Source organism: Equus caballus, chromosome 1 (genome assembly GCF_041296265.1).
Source record: "Equus caballus isolate H_3958 breed thoroughbred chromosome 1, TB-T2T, whole genome shotgun sequence".
NCBI classification, from domain to species: domain Eukaryota; kingdom Metazoa; phylum Chordata; class Mammalia; order Perissodactyla; family Equidae; genus Equus; species Equus caballus.
This window is the reverse complement of record NC_091684.1, coordinates 32,522,065-32,544,404: the sequence shown is the minus strand read 5'-3', so window position 1 is coordinate 32,544,404 and position 22,340 is coordinate 32,522,065. Positions and strand designations below refer to the sequence as shown.

General features: G+C 53.7%; 4 protein-coding genes across 13 annotated transcripts in view; all 4 read left to right on the top strand.

Moving 5' to 3' along the window:
* UBTD1 (ubiquitin domain containing 1) overlaps positions 1-1,417 on the top strand; it is a 52,582-nt gene extending 51,165 nt beyond the window's left edge. For all 8 annotated transcript variants that reach the window (XM_001917041.5, XM_023641522.2, XM_070223334.1 and 5 more), the window contains one exon: positions 307-1,417. In XM_001917041.5, the coding sequence (XP_001917076.3) occupies positions 307-692 (386 nt within the window). In that variant the 3' untranslated portion in view covers positions 693-1,417. The remainder of the gene's footprint in view (positions 1-306) is intronic.
* Positions 1,418-2,690: 1,273 nt separating this feature from the next.
* ANKRD2 (ankyrin repeat domain 2) lies at positions 2,691-12,832 on the top strand. The gene is made up of 9 exons (XM_005602336.4): positions 2,691-3,327; positions 6,733-6,837; positions 7,908-8,066; positions 8,166-8,273; positions 10,022-10,120; positions 10,462-10,560; positions 11,420-11,518; positions 11,625-11,723; positions 12,529-12,832. Exons 1-9 carry the CDS (start codon positions 3,160-3,162, stop codon positions 12,676-12,678), a joined length of 1,086 nt encoding a protein of 361 aa, XP_005602393.1. The 5' UTR covers positions 2,691-3,159; the 3' UTR covers positions 12,679-12,832.
* Positions 12,833-13,164: 332 nt separating this feature from the next.
* Positions 13,165-22,340, top strand: part of HOGA1 (4-hydroxy-2-oxoglutarate aldolase 1) — a 32,958-nt gene continuing 23,782 nt past the window's right edge. For 2 of the 3 annotated variants that reach the window (XM_070223301.1, XM_014733274.3), the window contains exon 1: positions 13,251-13,827. In XM_070223301.1, coding sequence (XP_070079402.1) covers positions 13,617-13,827 — 211 coding nt within the window. In that variant the 5' untranslated portion in view covers positions 13,251-13,616. Of the gene's footprint in view, positions 13,828-22,340 lie in introns of all 3 variants that reach the window. The other variant, XM_001501388.6, reaches the window with a different exon arrangement.
* Positions 14,153-18,782, top strand: C1H10orf62 (chromosome 1 C10orf62 homolog). Its single transcript, XM_005602326.4, has one exon. It carries the CDS (start codon positions 17,719-17,721, stop codon positions 18,427-18,429), a length of 711 nt encoding a protein of 236 aa, XP_005602383.1. The 5' UTR covers positions 14,153-17,718; the 3' UTR covers positions 18,430-18,782.

Sequence of the window (22,340 nt, the reverse complement as noted above, 5' to 3'; positions counted from 1 at the left end):
AGAAGCCCAAGATCAGGTACTGGCTGATTTGGGTTTGGTGACAGCTCTCTTCGTGGCCTGCTCACTGTGTCCTCACGTGGTGGAGGGAGAGAGCTCTCTGGTGTCTCTTATAAGGACGCTAATCCTATTGGATCAGGGCCCCACCCATATGACCTCATTTAACCTTAATCACTCCCAATTACTCCCTGTCTCCAAATACAGTGACACTAGGGGTTAGGGCTTCGACGTACAGATTTTGGGCGGCCACAATTTAGTCCATAACAGTGGATCCCCAAGCAGACTCAGCCCACCCTGCCTTTCCCACAGGCACCCTCTGTGAATGCTATGACGAGCTGGGCAATCGCTACCAGCTGCCCATCTACTGCCTGTCGCCACCCGTGAACCTGCTGCTGGAGCACACTGAGGAGGAGAGCCTGGAGCCGCCCGAGCCCACACCCAGCGTGCGCCGCGAGTTCCCGCTCAAGGTGCGCCTCTCTACAGGCAAGGACGTGAGGCTCAGCGCCAGCCTGCCTGACACAGTCGGGCAGCTCAAGAGGCAGCTGCACACCCAGGAGGGCATCGAGCCATCCTGGCAGCGATGGTTCTTCTCCGGGAAGCTGCTCACAGACCGCACGCGGCTCCAGGAAACCAAGATCCAGAAAGATTTTGTCATCCAGGTCATCATCAACCAGCCCCCACCACCCCAGGACTGATGAGCCCACGGACCCCTGGGCAGAGAGGCCGAGGAGGGCCTCTGCCAGGCTGAGAGGCCTCCCAGCTGGAGCACTAGGACCCCCATCCCTGCTGCTGCCTTCCAGTGCTGTTCTTTCTTCAGGGGCACCTCCCTGCTGTATGGCTGCTGGGCGAGCCGTGAGGGACCCTGCCTCCCAGGGGCACTGTGGGCCACCAGTGCCCAGCACCCAGGAAGCAGCATGCTGCCACACACAGGCCTTGCCAACCTTGTCAGAGAAAAGGCAAACTGGGGCCCTCCATCCTGCCTCTCTCCTGTGGCGGGCTCGAGCCACAAGGGCCAGCCTGGAGGCCCTGGAGCCCAGATCTGTCATCTGGTGCTGCCGGCTGTGCTCACTCCGGTTTTCTCCTCAGGGTCTGAAGCAGCTGCTGTCTCCTTCCCCTGCCCCCACCCCCTGACTCTGCCCGGGGCACAGTGCCAGTCCCCCGGAGGGGAGGGGACCGGACCGCTGGGGAGTCCCAGGGGCCGGGAGCCTGAGACCGGCCTCTGCCTCTCCCTGCCCGCAGCACAATTGGCAGAGATGAGGCCAGTGGCCGGACAGCTGGGCTGTTGTGGCAGGGGTCTGCACAGGGCCATCTCCTGGCTGTCACCCAAGTGGTGGGGGGTCTGCAGCCTGGTTGTGGCCCCACAGCAGGTCCCTGTGTACAGACGTATCTGCATATTTATCAATAAAGCCTTTTGCTCCTTGCTGTTGACTTGCCTGGCTTTGACTTTGGGTTCTCCTGCCGCTCTGTGGAGCCCTGGGAGCCAGTTCTGGTGTGGGAGCAGGTGGGTGCAAGGCCTCCCCCGCTGCTCCAGGCACAGCAGAGTACGGTGGAGCAATCCTTGAACGGCTAGCATTCCAGGCCCTGTGTTTTCCTAGGTCCTTAGGAAAAGCCACTCAACCTCTGAACCCACTTGGCTTTTCTTTTTTTTTTTTTTAAAGATTTTATTTTTTCCTTTTTCTCCCCAAAGCCCCCCAGTACATAGTTGTATATTTCTCGTTGTGGGTTCTTCTAGCTGTGGTATGTGGGACGCTGCCTCAGCGTGGCCCGACGAGCAGTGCCATGTCCGCGCCCAGGATTCGAACCAACGAAACACTGGGCCGCCTGCAGCGGAGCGCGCAAACTTAACCACTCGGCCACGGGGCCAGCCCCCACTTTGCTTTTCTTTAGAGTGGAGATGATGCCACCTGCCCTGCCTCCTTCCTCAGTTGCTGGGAGGTTTAAATGGGATAACCGATGGGAAAGTGCTTTGAAAACAGGCAGCATCTCAGGAAGGGGGTGTGAGTTACCTGCTGGTCCACTCCAGCTGCAGGAGCCACCCCGGGACTGAGGTGCGTGCAGAAACCCTGGAGATGCTGCACCCTTGGTGATGTTAGAGCAAAATCTCTGACAGATTTAGTTGATGAGCATGTGTTGGCTTGTCAGTGAGAGAACCAGAGAGAAAAAGGAGCCGATTCCTGCCCTTCGCGAGGGGAGAGTGTGCATATGAGCAGAGAGGGGAATCTCAGATGAGGTTGTTCAGCGAGGGGCAGGCCATGTGAGCATTCCAGAACCCCAGAGCCATGGCATCTGTGGTTCCCCGGCAGGTTAAACCCGGGTCGAGGTGACCCAGGGCTCACTCCCACAGTTCCAGGTGTGGAAGTGAGCAAGTCCAGAGCTGCTTTTTCTCCAGTTGGGAGTATTTTTCTTTCTGAGTGAGCACGGCCAGTCCCTGGTCAGGGTGGCTTGACAGGGAACCCGGGGAGGAAAGGATGATCAGTCAGAGCTGGTGTCCTCGTCTGCTGGGCTTGGCACTACACTCTGGCCCTTTCAGTGGCTTCCTGAGACCCCTCTTGAAGCAAGACCCTGTAAGTCTTGCAGAGGCTCTGAAGACTTACCCTGATGTGGTGAGGCTTGTCAGGGACTAATAGATGTGCGGCCACGTGCAGTGATGCTTCACTAGGGGGCGCTGTGGGACCCCAGAGGCCACGGCCTGCAGGAGCTGTGGGCGGTGAGGGAGGCAGCTGCCCTGACCCCCACCCACCGCCCTGGCACTCCAGCCCGGATGAGCAGATCTGCCTCTTTCCAGAGCCACCAGGGCCTGTTCACCAGACAGCCTGGGGACTCAGGCCCGTCTTGGCTTTCAGGCCCCTTCACTGGCACGGGCTGGGCACAGTTTCCAGGTGTCCAGCAGGTGGCACTGCCATCAGGGCTAGGGACAGCCAGCGGATCCTTTGTGCAGCCCAGCAGCCCTGGCTAAGGCCCAGCTGGGCCCAAGCACTCACTCAGGACCGTGGCTGGGCAGGCTCCTTCCTGCAGCCCGTGCTCTTGCAGTGCTGTGCCCTCCGGCTCCAATAGGCCAGGGGCTGGGGAGCCGACTGTCCCTGCCTCCCCCTCCTCCCTGGGGCTGCTCGGGGTGAAGGTGACAGGTGGGGGAGGCAGGTGGAGAAATGGGCCAGTGAGCTCATGGCAAAGGCGCCTGGTGGGGTGGGGGTGGGTGCCCTGTCCTATAAAGCCCCCAAGGCCCTGTGGCCTGCAGAGGCGGTTACAGACGGCACCATGGCAGACACTGAGGCCGTGCAGAGGGCCACGGAGCTTATCGATCAGCGGCTGGCAGAGGAGGAGGAGAATGAGGTATGGGCAGGGGTGTGGGGCCCCGAGGGCGTTGTGAGGAGATCCTGCTCTGCTGTTAAGGGAAGGGAGAGCCTGGCTGCCACACTTGAGGTGGGGAGGGGACAGGTGTTCAGGCTACTTCCATTCCTGCCCCAGGTGTTCCTGGCAGAGGGGTTTGCTGACAATGGGAGACTGAGGCTTCAGCCCCAAGAACTGAGAGACTGTGGGGTAGGCGAGCCAAGCTGGGCTCCCTGAGACTCTGCCCACCCACCTGGGCTTTGAGGAGATGGGCCAGGCTGCACAGACCAGGACAGCTGGGGTGCTGCCTGGGAGTGTGGGGCCCGAAGTTCCCCCAGCTGCTGGGTGGGAGGCTGGGACAGGAGAGACTCCAGTGTTTGGTCCCTGAAGAAGGAGAGAGTCTGGGAGGAGAGCAAGGAAGGGACACTGGAAAGGGAGGCATGGGTTTTCCCAGGACTGCCAGCCACACTTGGGGAGGCCTTGGGAGCGTGGGGCTCTGGACAAGGGCATTCTCTCTGGGATAAAGAAGTCGGGGGAGGAGGGTGTGGGCTTGTCTTATCCTTCATTTTATTTAAACTAATACTTGCCCTAGAGTCTGCTCCGCCAAGCACCCGGTGCTGTGAGGAATGAGAGGATGGGTACCAGGCCTCGTGGTACCCACCCCTCATTCATTTTAGCCAACGTTTGTTAGGTGCATGATCAACTAAGAAACAAGGCAGAGTGAAGAAATGGTGAAATAGAGGCGTTAAATCAGAAGTGAAGGAGCACAGAGGGTGGGTGAGTCATTCCCACTGTGGGCCCTTGAAGACTTCTCCCTGGACAGGATGGCATTTGAGTTGGGCCTTCAAGGATGGTGAGTGGAGATCAGGAGCGGGGAGGGTATTCCAGGCTAGGGAAACGACAGGCGCTGACGACAGGGTGAGTGGAAGCGTGACTGTCGTGAGAGAGTCTGGTAGTAGAGGCTAAGGCTGGGAAGGGAGGCAGGGCACCAACCAAAGACGGCCGTGTGAGGGATTTATTCCGTGGGCAGTGGGGAGCCACTAGATGTTGGTGAGTGAGGGAAAGTGGTGCCATCTGACCTATTTTAGGAAGACAGCTCTGACAGCCCTGAGAAGGACTTCTTGGAGCTGGAAGGACTGGCCCTAACAGGAATGGGAGGGAGGAGATAAATCAGTTTAGAGGTAGACTCCATTCAAAAAAGGCAGAGGGACTGAATGGGGGTGAGAAACATGGAAGGATCAGGACTCCAGTGGAAGAGGAGATGAGGACCAGGGAAGGGGGGGCCAGGATTGTGGGGGAAGAGCTGGGCATGAGCCCATGGAGCCCTCGCCAGGGCATCCCTGGATCTCCAGGAATCCACATAAGGGCATGTGCACGTGGGCTGGCCAGTGCCAGGCAGGTGAGTCATGCTGCTGTGCCATTTCTGGAGGGCTGCCACTGCACACAGAGACCTTCAGCAAGGGGACACAGAGCAGTCCTCGTCCACTCATTCATCCAACTAATATAGCAGCAAGGCTGTCAGGACGCCAGGTGCCCGCAGAGCCAGCCTTCCCACTGAGGGCCTCCCACGTGCCAGGCCCTGTGCTGAGCACCGGACAGGCATCCTCTCGTTCAATCTGTACAGTCATCTCTGAAGTAAGGTGGAAGTTTTGTTTTGTTGGATCTCGTGAACCAGCATCCAATTCAGTAAACATTTATTGAACACCTACTGTATGCAGCTCACGAAGACAAATCTGAAGCAGGTGGCTATAGAGTCTGGCTAAGGCATGAGTGGACATTAGAGTCCCCAGTAGTTTCCACCAGGCCCCAGCCCAGCAGGGTTCTCAGAGGAGAGCTGCTGTCCAGCCGGCACCCCCTTCTCGGAGTGGGAGGAGAAGGGAGGCCCCCAGGCCAGCCCAGGGGCTGGGGCTCTGTTGTGGGGGCTTACTGGGTCAGGTCACCACTGAGGACTTAGGGGTGGGCAGAGATGCTGGGCCCACCTGCCGTCATCCATTAGCTCATTGGTTTACTCTCCAAACATTGGCTGAGCACCTACCACGTGCTGGGCCCCGTGATAGGGATACCAAGACGATTAAGACCCAAGCCCACCCTCTGGATGCTGCGTGAGAGCCCAGCCAGGGTCCCACATGGGACAGTAGCTGCAGCCCTAGGTTGTCCCTTGTCCCTGGAAGAAGATGCAGTGTTTCAGGTGAGGCCAAAACTGGGGAGACCACAAACCACATAAGCCCAACATGGACGGGAGAAGCCAGTGGACAACAGGACCTTTGAAATAAAGCCCTCAAGATGACCCTTGAAGAGTCTAACACCGGAGCACAGTGGGAAATACAAAAGGCAGCTGAGAGCTCTGTAAGGACGGCCTTTCCTCCCCAGATGCCGTCTTACTCAGCACCCGCCAACCTCTCTAATGTCCCTGGTGCATGGGGACTTCGAGACAGGGGCACCAGCACTTCACAAACAGTGGTTTCCTTTAGAAGAGAGAAGGAGGCCGGGAGGAAGTAGCCCAGGCAAGTCGGAGCTATGAATGGAGAGGGGAGTTGGAAGGAGTTCCACCCACCTTATTACAAGGAGAATCAGGTTAATACTTAGAGTTTACTTCAAGCAGAAAGCTGAGGGCTGTGGCTCCCAACCCTCAGGTTCTCTGAGAGCAACAGTTTCCACGCTCTAGGATTTCATGGATCAATAAAATCTGAGGGAAAAACGTTGGTATCTGACATAAAATTGCCAAATTTTTGTATTGCCAAGTAAGCCCATTTAAAAGATAACTATCATCTCTTATCACTATTATCTTCTCAAAGTGAATTTTTTTTTAGGAAGATTAGCCCTGAGCTAACATCTGTTGCCAATCCTCTTCTTTGTCTTCTTTTTTTTTGCTGAGAAAGACTGGCTCTGAGCTAACATCCATGCCCATCTTCCTCTACTTTATACGTGGGACATCTGCCACAGCATGGCTTGATAAGCAGTGCGTAGGTCCACACCCAGCATCCAAACCGGCAAACCCCGGGCCACCGAAGCAGAATGTGCAAACTTAACTGCTGCGCCACCAGGCCAGCCCTCAAAGTGAATTTTTAAGGCCAAAAAAAAAATAATAATAATATCATTGCTTGAAAAAGTGAATATATTTAATTCCATGAAAACTCACTCCAGTAGCCTTTATTCTCATCTTGCTGGGGAGCCAGGACAGTCAGCGGGCAGGTGATTGAGCTGGAGTTGGAGTGAGGCTGAGGTGGGCAGCCTTGCTCTGGACTGGAGCCCTCCAGGAACAGTCAGGCGTGGGGCAGATGAAGGGCTGTGCGGTCATGTAGGAGGAGGTCCTTGGGGGATGCCCTTGGAGTGGTTGGGGGAGAGGCCACCTTCCTCCCCAGGTGCTGCAGGCAGGCCCCAGAGCATGGCCTCTCCTTGGCTCACCAGAAACTCCGAGGAACCACCCATGGAAGGAAGCTGCCCATGGACAAGCTGGTGTTGGAGGATGAGAAGAAGCACGGAGCTCAGAGTCCGGCCTTACAAAAGGTTAAGGTAAGTGCAAGGAGAACCCAATGTCTGCGCTCAGGGGACAGGCCACGCAGTTATGGCCCTTCTCCTTCTATTGTGGTCCAGAACCAGCAGCTCAGCACCCCCTGGGAGCACGTCAGCAGCATCTCAGCCCCACCCCAGACCTGCTGAGTCAGAATTTGCACTGTACAAGATCCCAGGGGACGCTTTTTGGAAGCCCCGGTGATGAGGCAGTCATACAACAGGGCATGCTGCAGGTGTTAAGGGGCTGCGGGAGGCTGTGTGTGCTGACAGAGATCTCCATACTGGTAAGAGAAAGCCAGTTTCCAGACCACTATGTGGAGGATGACCCCACAGGACACATGTCTGGAAGGGCATCAACCAGGGCCATGACAGACCTTACCTCTGGGAGACATTTTCTCTTCATACCTTTTTATGCTTCTGTATTACTTTTATTTTTTACTTTTAACATTAGTTATGTATTACTTTCATGATCATACGCACAGAAATGGAATTGCATGGAGAGCTTATTCGGACCCTATTGTGAAGACCTGGGTTAAGAATTGCCTCTTGGGGCTGGCCCCGTGGCCGAGTGGTGAAGTTCGCGCGCTCCGCTGCAGGCGGCCCAGGGTTTCGTTGGTTCGAATCCTGGGCGCGGACATGGCACTGCTCATCAAACCACGCTGAGGCAGCGTCCCACATGCCACAACTAGAAGGACCCACAACGAAGAATATACAACTATGTACCGCAGGGCTTTGGGGAGAAAAAGGAAAAAAATAAAATCTTTACAAAAAAAAAAAAAAAAGAATTGCCTCTGAGGTTCCCTCATCAACTCCCCACCCTATGCGGAGCCTTGAACCCTGGCGGTTTTGAGGCAGCCCCCTCAAGCCTCCCGTGGCCCCTGATCTGAGCCGTCCGTGTCCCAGTCTCGTCTGCTTCTCCTCATCTTCGGCAGGAGAGCTAGACCTGGATTCTTTCTCTCTTGAGATTGTCTCCCCATCCTCCCGCTCAACCCTAGATCGGGGTGAGGGGTGGAGCTAAGACCCCAAACTCTATGCCCCAGCACTGGGGTTGATGGGCCATCGCCACGCAGGGCCAAGAGCGCGTGCGCAAGACATCCTTAGACCTGCGGCGGGAGATCATCGATGTGGGCGGGATCCAGAACCTCATCGAGCTGCGGAAAAAAAGAAAGCAGAAGAAGCGAGAAGCCCTGGCCGCCCCACAGGAGCCGCCTCCGGAGCCCGAGGAGATCGTAAGTGTCTTGGGGAGGACACCTGTTTGGGCACTGGGAGCCTGGGAGGGCCTGGGATCGCTGGGGGCCATTCTCCACGGCTGCACTCACGCCCTCCAGACTGGCCCTGTGGACGGAGAGACATTCCTGAAAGCCGCTGTAGAGGGCAAAATGAAGGTCATTGAGAAGTTCCTGGCCGACGGGGGCTCCGCGGACACCTGCGATCAGGTGATGTTCCCACTGGCCCCCGCACCTGTGCCTGCCTCCCTTTCTGCGTTGCCACCCCCACCCCGCCCACTTGTGGGCCTGTTTGAGAACAGGCATTGGGTGTCCTTTGGGAGGAGGGCCCCTCAAAAGATCTGAGATGCCCTCTTCCCCACACAGGAATTTATCTAAATGCTTAGACCCTTTTCAACTTGAACCACCTCTAGAGTAACAAATGTTGCGGGGTTTTTTAGGGAAGAAAGAGAAGTGGAATCAAATAAAAAGAACCCAAGACTAGGAGATTTGGGCTTGAATCCCATCTCCACCACAACCTAGCTATGTGACCTGAGGCTAGGCCCCTCACCTCTCCATGCCTCAGTTTCCTCCTCTGTAAAATAGCCTATTTCCCTCAGAGCATATTATGGGGATCAAATAGAATATTACCTCGATAAGTATTTATTGAATGTATGAAAAAACTATAAAGCACATAATATTATTTTTGTGTCACATTGTATAGTATCATACTTCCTTTTTAAAATTATTTTTATTTTATTGTGGTAAAATATATATAACATGGGGCTGGCCCATTAGCATAGTGGTTAAGTTTGCATACTCTGCTTTGGCGACTGGGGTTCGCAGGTTCGGATCCCAGGCGCAGACCTAGGCCCTGCTCATCAAGGGATGCTGTGGTGGCATCCTATATATAAAATAGAGGAAGACTGGCACGGATGTTAGCTCAGGGACCATCTTCCTCACACACACACACACACATACACACACACATAAAATATATATATATATATATATATAACATGAAATATGCTTTTTAAACCATTTTAAGTATACAATTCAGGGGCATTAATTACCTTTGCAATGTCGTACGACCATCACCACTATTTTCAAAATGATTCTATCACTCATTGTATCTCTTTTTGTTTTCCCTGAAACTTTCTCCTTCACACTTCATAGGGTGCTCTCTCGCACTCACCTCCTGGGATTAAGCAAATTAATGGTCACCCCCTTCAGCCTGTGTTATCGTAGTCTTCGACTGCATGTCCTTTCCATTCTTTAGACTCCAGAGTCTTAATCTTCTTGGTCTAAGCCTCTCCTACCTCTGAGCACTGTGTTAGGTGCTGGGGGTACAAAAAAGAAAAAGGCAAGGGTTGAGAGTAGCTTGGAGACTGGTGCAGAACCAGATCTTTAGAATGTGGAAAGGTATTCCTGCTGGTGTGAGTGTTTCAAGAGACCAAAGCAGAAAGCCGACTGCTTTGGGAAGGGAGGAAGTTCGTTCCTTCTTTGAATCAGTACTAGGGGTGCACCTGCTGGTCTTGGCCCTGGGCTAGGCACTCGGGAAATAGAGTCAAGTGAGACTCAGCCCGCTCTCAAACACTCTCTCACAGTGGAGCGTTGCCTGGGCCCCGGGGAACACCTCTGGCCCAGAGCTTTCAAGAAGACAATGGCACTTGAGCTGCATCTTGTTGGAGTTGCAGGAATTCATCAAGCACTGACAGGGAGTGAGGGCCAAGTGGGTGTTCCGGCGCAGGGAACAGCCTGTGCGAAGGCCTAGCTTCATGTGCTTGAGGGTAGTGAGAAGGTCGGAGTCCCCAGGATAGAGGAGGACTCCAAGGCTGGGCAGGATAGAGCATAAAGGAGCTGGCAGACATGGAAGATATGGGGACCCAGCACAGGGGTCAGAATCGAGCTGGGGTAAGGCCTCTGTCTCAGCTTGGGTGGGAGATGAGGTCAGGCCTTGACAGTCTCTCTGGGGACAGTTCCGTCGCACAGCACTGCACCGAGCTTCCTTGGAGGGCCACATGGAGATCCTGGAGAAGCTTCTGGAGAGTGGGGCCACTGTGGATTTCCAGGATCGGGTGAGCAAGAGGGCAGGTATTGGGTGGGAGGTGGGTTCAGCACCAATAGACTTCCTGGGACACAAACAGGTTGCCTTGGGGGCCAGGCCCCACCTCTAGTGGGTTGTATGACCTTGGGCAGGCCTCATCTCCTCCAGGAGCCTCCTCTGTAAATCTGGCTTGGACTGGATGGGCCCCAAGTGTTCTTCTGCTCTGCTTGATCCACCCAGGCACTGGCGTGCCCCTGGCCCTTCCCTGTACCCTTCCCCTGGATGTCTCCCTGCCCTCTTGGCTGGGTTCCTTTCCCCCAGGGCACTTTCTTCTCTGAAGCTCTGCAATTAAGCCCCACCCTTCCCTTCTAGCTGGACTGCACAGCCATGCACTGGGCCTGCCGCGGGGGCCACTTGGAGGTGGTGAAACTCCTGCAAAACCGAGGGGCAGACAGCAATGTGAGGGATAAGGTGAGGCAATAATGCTCACAGATATTGGGGTGGCTGTGTGGCAGGAGGGTTGGAGCTAGAGGGGAGAAAAGCCCAGGAAGGCAGGAAGGTAGTGAGCTAGTCTGGTTTCTGGAGTGGCTGCAGAGTCTAGGGATGGGTGCCTGCCATCACCTGCAGGCCCTTCGAGACCACCGTCTGGAGACAGGAGCAGGAAGAGCAGACGAGAAGGGAGGAGAAGTGATCCACTATCTTGGAGGCTCTGGGACCACCCCGAAGATGCAGGATTTGTTCATCCATGCAATCCTTCATCATCCTTCTATCTGTCTGTCTGTCCATCCATCCATCCATTCATCTATCCATTCACTTATTCATTCGTTCACTTATTTATTCATCCACAATTTTTCTTCATTTGTTCCTTTATATGTAACCTTGAACAAGTGACAGCCTCTGAGCCTCTATTGCTCATCTGTAAAATGTCTTACAGAGAATAGATTAGATGGGAAAATGTATGTAAAATAACTATTTATTCAACATAAGGCTAATGTTTTGTGAGCTTTTGCCGTGCCCATCACATAGTCATCTCTCCATAAATAGCATCTATTATAATTATTAAAAGAAGGACAGAAGAGTAAGCAGTTGCTCGCAGCTGAGTGAGAGGGGACTCATAGAAGGCTTCCCAGCAGAGGTGGCATATAAATGCTTCAGAGTTAGACTATTGGATAGGATGGTGGGGAACTGTAGCATTCCCTGCCCCTCCAGGGCTCAGGCCTTGGCACAAGGACTGGGGGAGGGATTAGGCTAGAGTTAAGACAGCCTCCCTCCCAGAGGCACCACAGTCCAGGCCCCTTCAGCCAGCAGTTCCTGCTTCCTCCTCACCCAGCTGCTGAGCACCCCCCTGCATGTGGCCGTCCGGACGGGGCAAGTGGAGATCGTGGAGCACTTTCTATCCCTGGGCCTGGACATCAATGCCAAGGACAGAGTGAGTGTCCGGGTTCCCTCTTGCCCAGCCCCACCGTAGGGGCACAAGCAGCCTGAGGGCTCCCACATGCCCATTTGGGCCATGCTGAGTGTCACCCTGGCTCTAGGAAGGGGACAGTGCCCTGCACGATGCCGTGAGGCTCAACCGCTACAAAATCATCAAACTGCTGCTCCTGCACGGGGCTGACATGATGGCCAAGAACCTGGTGAGCTCCCTCCTTCCCTGACTCAGTCATCCATGCGCACTGCTTGCCCAGGCCCTGTGCTGGAGGCTCAGAGGAAATGCAGAAGTCAGCAAGACTCAGCCTGCCTGTCCTTGGAGCAGTCACAGTGGAGGGTCTCTCTGGGCCCCTGGGGGTTCGGGGCCCACCCAGCTTCCCAGCTCCCTCCATGTTCCCCTATGTCCAGATGCAAGTGCAGAGAAACAGCCAGGAGGGGCAGTAAGAGGACCTCCCAAAGACCCCACATGGACCAAAGGGGGCCCTAATGTCCAGGTTTGGGGAGGCCAAAATCGTGGAGGGACAGAGCTGCAAGGAAGCTCAGCACTTAGTGGGCATGACCCTTCCTAGCACACTGTGTTGGTTCCCAGTGTTCCCTGAGTTCTCAGGACCCTGTGTCCCCTAGTCCAAGCTCTTCCTTGGAGTCCAGAGCAATCACAAAAGGGAGGAGTATGGGTAGGGGTCCCCCTGACTCAAGAGAGGCTAAGGGGATAACAGATAAGTCAGGAAGATATGGGAGGGTGCAGATGAGGGCTTCTCAACCCAGCATCATTGACACTTTGGGCTGGGTAATTCTTTGTTGTGGGGGGAGCGTCCTGTGCATTGTGGGATGTTTAAGCAGCATCCCTGGCCTCTACTCAAGAAGCAAATAGTACCTACTCCCTCAGTTGTGATAACCAAAAGAGTCACTGCACATTGTCAGTTGCTCCTTGTTGGGAACAACTGGTGTAGATAAGGGCACCTCATGGCACAGACTTCTGCACAGTGACCAGATCTCCTCTTGGTTCCCCAGGCAGGAAAGACCCCCACGGACCTGGTGCAGCTGTGGCAAGCTGACACCCGGCATGCTCTGGAGCACCCTGAGCCAGCGTTAGAGCAGAACGGGCTGGAGGGATCTGCTGAGAGTGGGCGGGAGACCCCGCAGCCTGTGCCAGCCCAGTAAACACCTGCCCCAGCCCAGCTGGGCACCTGGCCTGGCCCCCACGTGCAGCTGGAGGGTCATAAGAATGGCCCCTAGAGCCAGCCCGGCCATTGCTCTGTGCACGACCCAGGAATGCCCACAAGCTACCGCAATAAAAAAAAAATCATTTTTGCTATGTGTGATGTTTGTTTCTGTTTGTGTCTGAAATGTTTCAGAAGGAAGGAAGCCTGGGAGCCAGGATGGGCTCAGGGGTGAGGGGAATTGGAGCCCTCTGGCCCCCCTGAGCCAGCCCTTTGCTTTTTTCTCCTGAGGTCTCTTCTTGCTTCTTCCCTGCCACACCGCCTCCCAAGTCCCAGCATCAATCAGCTTTGCGACGCCCTTGTCCTGGGCCCCCCTCCTGGTGACTGCTGTCCTGTGGGGCTGTGTGTGGCCAGCACAGGCCTGTCACGTGGCAGCCTTGGCAGGAGGAGCCTGGCAGGGAAGTGGGGCAGCCAAGGGGCGGCGATCACAGGCAGCTTCTCACCCAGTCCTGCTGTGCCTCCCACAGGGCAAGGCTGGCTCAGCCAATCGGCTCTGGCAACTGCGGAATTGCCAAGTGGAAGCTGGCGAGCTCCTGGCTTTAGGGCTGGGAATTGTGGGAGGAGGGCCCAGGCCCCACTGGAGACACCCTTTAGTGTTGGGACCTCAGAAACCAGCCCTCTGTCTGGCCAGAGGGACACTGGGTTGTGGCATTTCTTCACCTGCTTCCCAGGGAGAAGGAGGACCCTCCCCCCCACCCAGGGGCCTACAGGCCTAGCCTCTGACCCTGGGGACACAGCCCAGGCCTGCCCCAGCGCCAACAAGTCAGGGAGCAACAAATATTTAACTAGACACATTGATCATTAACAGCGGTAGGAAGGAGCCCGAACTCAGTCTCCCTCCTGGGCAGAGACCAGCTGGGCCTTGGGCCTCCTGCGGAGATGCTGGGCGCCCCAGTCTGGTCCTCTGTGAGGCAGGGTCTGAGCAGGGGCTTGTCCAGGAACATGGGGGGCTGGGCATCAGGGGAGGGGAGGAAGGTGGACATCACAGGCATCTACCCCCCTGTGACCACCCCCTTCACTGCCACTGCAGAAGTGGATTATGGGAAACTGGAGGAGAATCTGCACAAACTGAGCACCTTTCCCTTCCGAGGTAAGTGGGGCCCGTCCACTGTGGGAGTTGGAGGGGGGATGTGAATGACCCCTGTTTCCTCAGCCAGAGGCCAGAGGAGGGTATACAGGCTCTGTCGACAGGGACAGTTGACCCTGTGCTCAGCTTCAGTTAGGTACCCTAGGGGTCATTTTATTGTGGGAGAGGAACAACGGGCACTGGTCTGGAGTCAGGAGACAGGTGGGAAGCTACCAGCTGGCCTGTGACCTTGGACTGAATCTCTCCTGCCTCAGTTTCCCCAGCTGTAAACTGCTGGAGTCCTTTCTTAGCTGAGTGTTATTGTGGGGATCAAACTAGATGAGGGGTGTGAAAGCCCTTGTCAACCACGCCCTGTGCCAATGTGAGGGCAGCCGGGGGCCTCATCTGCCTCAAAGCCTTGTTCGCACTCTCTCTGCTGGGTGAAGCTCCCCTTGGCAGAATTAACTTCTTCTCTTCTTGATCCTCTGAGTCGTTTCCCCCTTTACACATGGGCCTCCCCTCTCTGAGGTCAGGAACCGGATCATATTTGTGACTCTCAATGTACAACACAGCTGCAGGCACAATAAATGAAAGCAGAAGCAGTGGCACGTTCCTCCCATCCGGCCCCGCCCACCCTCATCCCTTACCCACAGCTCCCCAAGGTGGTCCTCTCAACAGGCCCGTTTCACAGAGGGGAAGCTGGGGCTTAGAGTGACACGGCCACTTGCCCAAGGTCGCTCAGCTCATAAATGGCTGAGCTGGGGTTTGAACTGGGCGTGACGGCACGGCCATGCTCTGTTTCACTCCACTGCACCGACTGCTGAGTTGCTAAACCAGATGGCTTCAACAAACAGAGTCTGGTGGGCACCAGCGTTGGGAACGGAGTGGTTCCCACTGGGGCAGTGCAGTGGGGCCGTTAAGAACACAGACTCTAGAGTTAGATCGCAGCTCTGCAGACTTCCGGGGAGATGATCTCTCTCAGCCTCAGTCTCCCCATCTGACACAGGGGAGCAATAAAGCCCATCTCATAGGATCGTTGGGAGAAAAATCTGAGAGAATGCAAGTGAAAGCATGCTGTCAATTGTAAAGAGCGACGTACCTCAGAAGATATTGATCCAAAGATAACAATTATTAGAATGGCAGGACAATTGGCATTGTGGGCAAAGCTGCTTTGGGACAGTGACCGCTGGCATGACTGAGCTCTCATTCACATCTCAGTGCTGAGGTGAGGTGACCCTTCCCTAGGGGATGAGCAATGCCCTGTGGACACCCACGTGGAGCATTGACAAAAACTCTAGGGAAATTTCTGCTGGGGCTCAGCTCACTGCGGCCTGAAGGTGTGGGCTGAGACCTGGTTCTCTTGAAGTAAAGTGGGAAGCTCCTTGAATCTCTATGAGGAGAGCAGGCTCTGCTTTGCCTTCCGGGTTCAAGGAAGTGCAGGGAGCGGAGAGGCTGGACTCCGCATCTGATGTCTGCCTGCCACCCAGAGAATCCACAGAGACCCCCAGCTCTCTCTGGACCCTTCCTCCTTCTGCCCCGACTCCTGCAGAGGGTGTGGGGGTGCCCGGGAGTGCAGGCTGCGGTGGGTTTGGCAGCTGCTAGTCCTTCTCTCATGCAACCCACGGGGTGCCTGCGCCCACCTCATCTCTTCTGGAAGGTATTGCCTGAAACTGTGTAGCTCTTTTTTATTTTTAAAATTTTTTAGCAGTGTAAATTTGCACTGATTATTTTGAATAGAGTATACTTTTTAATATTTTATTTATTTATTTATTTATTTATTTATTTTGAGGAAGATCAGCCCTGAGCTAACATCCGTGCCCATCTTCCTCTACTTTATATGTGGGACGCCAACCACAGCATGGCTTGCCAAGCTGTGCCATGTCCGCACCCAGGATCCGAACCGGCGAACCCCGGGCCGCTGAAGCAGAACTTGCGAACTTAACCGCTGAGCCACCGGTCCGGCCCCAAGAGTATTCTTTTTAAATAAAACTTTTTTTCTTTTTTGGCACTTGGGCTAACATCTATTGTCAATCTTCTCTTTTTTTTTTTCCTTTTTCTCCCCAAAGCCCCCCAGTACATAGTTGTATATTCTAGTTGTGGGTCCTTCTGGTTGTGTTACATGGGACACCACCTCAGCATGGTCTGATGAGCGGTGCCATGTCTGTGCCCAGGATCAGAACCAGTGAAACCCTGGGCCACCGATGTGGAGAGTGAAAACTTAACCACTCGGCCGCGGGGCCGGCCCTAAATAAAAGTTTTAACTAGAGGCTGGAGGGTGGAGTTGTTGCAGAAGGGCCATTCGGCCATGAACTCACACCCAAAAACAACCTCAAAGATGAACTTTGAATTGTTATTTTCAAATGAGGTTGGTAGATGACCTCAGAGCTCCTCCAGCAGGACTGGGGTGATACTGTTCCCCGTAAAATTTTAAGCTTATCTCTTATTCCCTTGGTATGTAGAGCAGACCATGGTTTCTTGTAATAAGACATTATATTTTCATGTATATTAAGTCCATTACTTTGTTAAATAAAATATTTTGTTTAAAATATCACATTTGGGGCCTGGCTCCATGGCCGAGTGGCTAAAGTTCCGCATGTTCCACTTTGGCAGCCCAGCTTCGTGGGTTGGGATCCCAGGCACAGACCTACTCCACTCACCAGCCACGCTGTGGAGGTGTCCCACAAACAAAAAAATGGAGGAGGATTGGCACAGATGTTAGCTCAGAGCTGATCTTCCTCAAGCCAAAAACAAGAGGAGGAGATTGGCAGTGGATGTTAGCTCAGAGTGAATCTTCATCAGCATAAACAAACAAATAAATAAATAAATAAAACAGCACAATTATTACAACCCTATTTGGGCATTTCTTTATTATTTTTTTAAATGTGTTAGATGGCTCTGGGAGGAAAAATAGAGTGGCCCAGGCCTGTTTCTACCCTGAGAGGCCCTGGGTATAACTTGGGGTTGTGGACCAAACTCTGAGTTGTTGGAACCTGTGGAGAGCCTGGCCAGAGGGCCACCTGTTCACAACCTGAACTGTGCCCATTTATTGGGGGAGGGAGGCACATTCTGGGTTTGCAGGTACATCTCTAGGCAAAAGGTAGCAGCCCCCATCCTGGAACGGCCCCAGGCATCTGGGACACGGTGAAATCTCTTGTCCTATCACTCTGCCTTCTCAGCCCACTGCTTGTCTCCCCCCGATTGTGACCTTATGTTCTTCGAGAATGAGCTCCTTCCTGGGTCTCTTTTCCTTCTAGACTCTGCTCCATAATGGGGCTGGAGGCTGCAAGTGGGGTTGGAATGTGCTGAGCTGACAGCAGGGGTGGGCCCCGGATGGAGGGACACACTGGCCTCAGGTGGCCAGGAATGGATGCCAGCCTAGCCAAGGGGGTTCTTCAGCCATGGCCAGCCTGACCCAGCAGTCTCTACCACCCGGGGTCACCAGATTGGGAGGGAGAAAAACCAAAGACTAGAAGATAAGAAGGACTGAGTTGCAGAATAGGTCACAAGCAGAAGGCAAAAAGGACTGAGAGTTGGGGAAGCTGCCCTTCCACTGACCTTGGGGACAGCTGTCAGGGTGGGAGACAAGTCCTTGACCTCAGGCACTGCCTGCCAGGCTAGATGTGAGGGTTGCTGTGGCTTCTCCCCCCCCTGCCCCCCAACCACCTTCCTCACAATGGGGTTCATTGCTGAGGCGGGAGGGGCATCCTAGGGAGGGCACAGCAGGGAGCCTGCCCACCAGACACCCTCAGGGAGCCTGCCCTTTCAAGCATGCACCATACCATCTGGGCTCCCTCACTCCCAGTGTGCTCTTAGCTCTGCCTGCCTGGGGTCCTGGAGACCTTCTTGGAGCTCATCCAGCAACCATCATGCAGGGTGGTGCTGGGGACTGCCCTCTTACTCGGAGCTGGAGGCCTCATGCTGTGGATTCAGAGGAAAAGGAGAAGGAAGACAGCCTCTGAGTCAGCACCAGATGAGCATGAGCCACCAGAAGGCCGTAAAGCAAAGAATGAGGACTGGATCAAATCTCACTTTAGCCGCCTTTCCGAAGAGAAGCTAGCTACCTGCAACAACATCGCCAATGCCAGCAGCAGTGCCACCGCCCCCCAGCCTAAGGACAGTGGGGAGGCCAGCACCACGATTCGCGTGGAGACCTTCACCACCAGGCAAGACAGGGGCACAGGTCTTCACCAGGAGTCCTTCACCAGCAAGCAGAGGATGTCTGGGACCTCAGTGGTCAAAGAGACCCACAAGGAATCTGGAAAATCCTCATCCACAGATGAGGCCACTTGGGCTGCCGTGTCCGCCTGTACCAAGGAGATTGACACCAAGGGGCAGCAACTGGCTAACTCCATGTTGCAGCGTGCCACAGTTTACCAGAACTCAGGCCACCTGGAGTCCAAGGACATCAACCAAGAGGAGCTGAAGGCCCTCGAGGAGGTGGAGATAAAGCTGAAAGGGAATTTCCTCACCCAGCGGGAAACCACCGTAGCTGGTGTGAACCACACACACGCCTTCCATGGCCATACTCACCATGGCCACCAGGGTCACCCAAGCCACCCGAGCCACCAGAGCCACAGCCTGCCCAACCGCAGCCACCAGACCTACCACCCCTTTGAATCCACCTAACTATGGATGGAGACGCCCCTTCCCCCAACAGGGCTGGCACACAATCACAGGCCCGTTTTCTCTCCTATGGGGCAAACTTTGTAGCCCAGGGTGAGATGCTGCCACCCAAATCCCTTCTTCCTCAGGCCCCCACAGGGGTCCTGGGCCCCTTTGGCTCCATGAGTGGGGTCTGCCACAGAGAATGGCTCCTGATGGAGGGAGAGGGGAGAGGAAGCAAAGCAGCTGAGACAGACTCACGGGCCCCTGAAGACTCACCGAAAGAAGACAGACGAGGCAGATCCCAGGAGCAGCTGAGAGCCCCACACTGATGCCAAATGCCTGGAGCTGAGCCAATAAAGCCTTGTATCCCCTCACTCTGAGTCTGGGGGCTCTGTGGCCAGCCTCATGTCTGGGCAGGGATGGGGGCAAGAAGGTCCTCTTTTCGTGATCCTTGGCCTGGGACCTTTTCACTGGGCTGATCTGAGACTCCATAAAACAGCTTCCCTGGGTCTCAGGTTTGGGGGATGGGATCCCTCCACGGGGTGCAACACCCACCGAACTGCTGTTGCAGGAAAAGAGGAAGCAGCCAGGTGCTGGGGGAGAGACAGGCTTTCAGAAGCCAGGAAGCGAGGTGGGATATAAGCCTCCTGTCTTCTTAGTGCCACCCTCGCCCTGTCTACTGCTTCTCAAGTTGTGTGGCATCCACACTGCCGTTCTCTCTCCCTGCCCACCTGCTTCCGAGGACCACTGGGATCCCAGCACCTGCCTTCAGGGCTCTTGTGCCGTATCCTCTCTCTCCATGTTTATATTACTATTGCCGGGGCCAGGGCTGCCGCTGCTGCTAGCTCTACTGATTAGTAGTATTACTAGGACCACCAGCAGCTCCCTCTTTTGGAGTTTCTTTTTTTGAGTTTTTAGTATAGACCACACTCTGTGTTAGGTGTTATGGCACAGCCGCAAGAGGAGGGTGGTACGTTTTCTCCATTTTACAGGTGAGGCACCTGAGGCTTGGAGATGTAATTCGCCCGAGATAGCATAGGCAGTAAGGGATGCTGCTGGGGTTGGAGTCCAGCTCTGCCTGATTCCACAGCCCATAGCTTAATCCCTGCCCTGTGCTGCACCCCCATCTGATGTCCACCATCCCCAGGTAGGTCTGTCTCTCTCGTGCTTATCCCTGTCCTCTTCACACACGTCCTGACACTTTCTGTGCCATCTGCAAGCCTAAGGCTCTCCCTGCCTCCTCTTCTTGGGTCCTGAGGAGCCATTTCTGGGGCAAGGGGTGACCCCTAGTAAAGGGAGGCGACAGTCTCCCCCGTGGAACTTGAAAGAAGTTGGCTACACGGTACTATCTAGCCCCCAGTGACTCCTTTACAGAGAGATTTCTTACCATTTGCATCTATTATAGATTTACCAGTGGTTCCCAACCTGTGGACCTGAAAGACCAGGGGGAAGGTGCTCAGAATCGTTTCAAAGGATGGATAAATCTATAAACACCCTCAATGTTGTCGATTGATTTTATGGAGCATAGTTGGGAGTATTTTAATATTTTGACATTCCTAATAAGTGACTTTATATAAATGCTGATTTTCATATGTGTATATTTAAAATATTTCATAATAAAAATCTTAATTGGAAAAAATGGGGTGAGTCACACTGGAAAATGTTGAAGGCTGCTAAATTAGACAAAAAGCAAGCATGGTGAGGTTGGGCTTCTGAAAGTGATTGTTAAAATGCATAAAACGCATGCATTTATCTGGAAGACCTTAAATTCCTTATTAAAAGCTTATTACGTAAAATTTCAGATTAGCTAATTAAGACTGTGGGATCTTAACCTTAAGAAAGTTTCAAGTTGGCAAAATTCAAATGAATTCTGTAGTTATTATTGTACCAACATTAATTCTCTGGTTCTGATAACTGTACCATAGGTATGTCGTTATCACTGGTGGGGGCTGAGTATCCTCTGTACTATTTTTGCAACTTTTCTATAAATTTAAAAGTAGTTCAGAATTAAAAGTCAAAAAAAGTCTTCAGACAATTTAGTTCTGAGTGGATGTCAAAGTTGTGCTGCAAGAAAAATGGTTTCTAAGCAGCCACCTCAAGTATATACTCTTGGTAAGGATATTTTCATTAAAAAGAGAGTGGTCAAATCATTGTTAGACTAGATACCAAGAAGAGCAGTTAACAGCCACCAGACTCTTGTCTGAGAGTCAGCTGGGAGCATGGCTGGTTTCCCAGATCGAGGCTTAATTCCATTAAAGCTCATCAGGAAATTGCTAAAGCATTTTATCAGGAATGCTCATTTCTCCCCACTGGGAGGTTGTGAATTACATCATGCAAATAAGTTCTGCCCCAGACCAGGTTTGGGACAATTTTTCTTTTACACAACAAATTGTCAACACACGCCTCAACAGGCAGTGTACTAAGGTGTCATGGAGGAGGCCAAAATGAGGGGGACACCATCCTTGACCTTGAGGATCCTAGGCAAGGTAAGACAAAGTGCTACGCGAGGAAGCAAGGTGCAGTGGGCAGGCGAATCGAGGAAAGGCCTGTCGTCCTCGCAGCATTTGAGGGGCTCCTCCTAGGGAGGTGTTCCAGGCAGAGGGGAGCAGCATGAGCAAAGGCGTAGAGGCATGATGGTTACAGTGGTCTGGGGGACCGTGACAGTCAGTTTGGCTGAAGGGGAACATTTAGAAATGGGGAAAAGAGAGAAGGAAAAGCCAGAAAAGTGGCTCTGAAGCCCAGAGCCAAGGAGGACTTAGGAGACCCTCTAGTCTAATCTCCTCGTTTTACAGCAGAGGCCAGTTTGAGAAATTTTGCCTAGTCCCACAGGCCGGGGTGGAGGAGGCTGAAGGGTTCTGAGGATCTCCGTGCATTTTTCAGTAGGCAACAGGGAAGGACAAGGAACAGGTAATGGAAGTTCAGAGGAGAGATGTCCAATGGAGGGATTCCAGGAAGACTTCTCAGAGGAGGAGGCAGAGATGATGGACCAAGGGGCCTAACAGTGACCAGGGATAGTCTTTACGTAAGAGAGACTGTGATACCTTTTGGTCACAGTAAGTCACATTTACTTGCATCCCTTGTTACTTGTGCATCCCCAGCCCCAAACACCCGTTCCCCTTGCCAGGCCACTCTGGGTCTCTAGAGCAGCCAGAGTAACCAGGGGCAAGAGAGAGAAACTTCCAAAATGAGCCTCTTTCATCTTACAGCTTGAGGGGCCTGAGAGGTCCCAGAATGCAGCCTCTCCTCCCACACCAGCCATCCTCCTCCTCCTCACACTGCAAGCTGCCACCCTCCTGCTTTAAGGTGTGAGCACTTTCTCCTGACACCATAGTAGTTACAGCTAACAGTTCCTGAGTGCTGGGTCCTATTCTAAGCACTTCGCAAATAATATCTCATTTAAGCTTCACAACAACTCTTTAAGGAGGGTACTAATATTATCCCCATTTTTCAGCTGAGGTTTGGTTAAGCCACTTGTGCAAGCTCTCATAGCTAGTGAGGGGCCACACTACGAGCTAAACCCCGGTCCTTTGACTTCAGAGCCTACGCATCTGACCACTCTACTGCACTGCCCGTGCTTCTCCATCACTCACTTTCCTCACTCCCGACCCGTCGGGACCCCGGCCTTTTCCTCTCCTCTAGCTCCTTACTACACCAGTGGAGGCACATTGGGCCTGAAACTGGACATCTAGCCAAGGAGAAGGAGGGGGCTCTTGGCGGTATCAGTTCACAGATTTCAAAGTGCTTTCCCATACATTTTCTTGTCTGAGCCGTTAAGACAGTCCGATAAGGAAGGATTGAAATGATTTTATTGTCATCCCATAGAAAAGGAAATAGAGACTCAGTGATGTGATGTGACTTCCTCAATAACCAGAGGTGCTTTGGGCCCGGTGCTTCCCCGACTCTATCACGCTCCCTCTTCCCCAGCCTGGGAT

Coding starts and splice junctions, on each gene's coding strand:
- ANKRD2 (XM_005602336.4), top strand. CDS start 3,160: ATGGCAAAGGCGCCTGGTGGGGTGGGGGTGGGTGCCCTGTCCTATAAA. Junction 3,328..6,732: donor CAGAGGAGGAGGAGAATGAG/GTATGGGCAGGG, acceptor TTGGCTCACCAG/AAACTCCGAGGAACCACCCA. Junction 10,561..11,419: donor ACAGCAATGTGAGGGATAAG/GTGAGGCAATAA, acceptor CTCCTCACCCAG/CTGCTGAGCACCCCCCTGCA.
- C1H10orf62 (XM_005602326.4), top strand. CDS start 17,719: ATGCTGTGGATTCAGAGGAAAAGGAGAAGGAAGACAGCCTCTGAGTCA.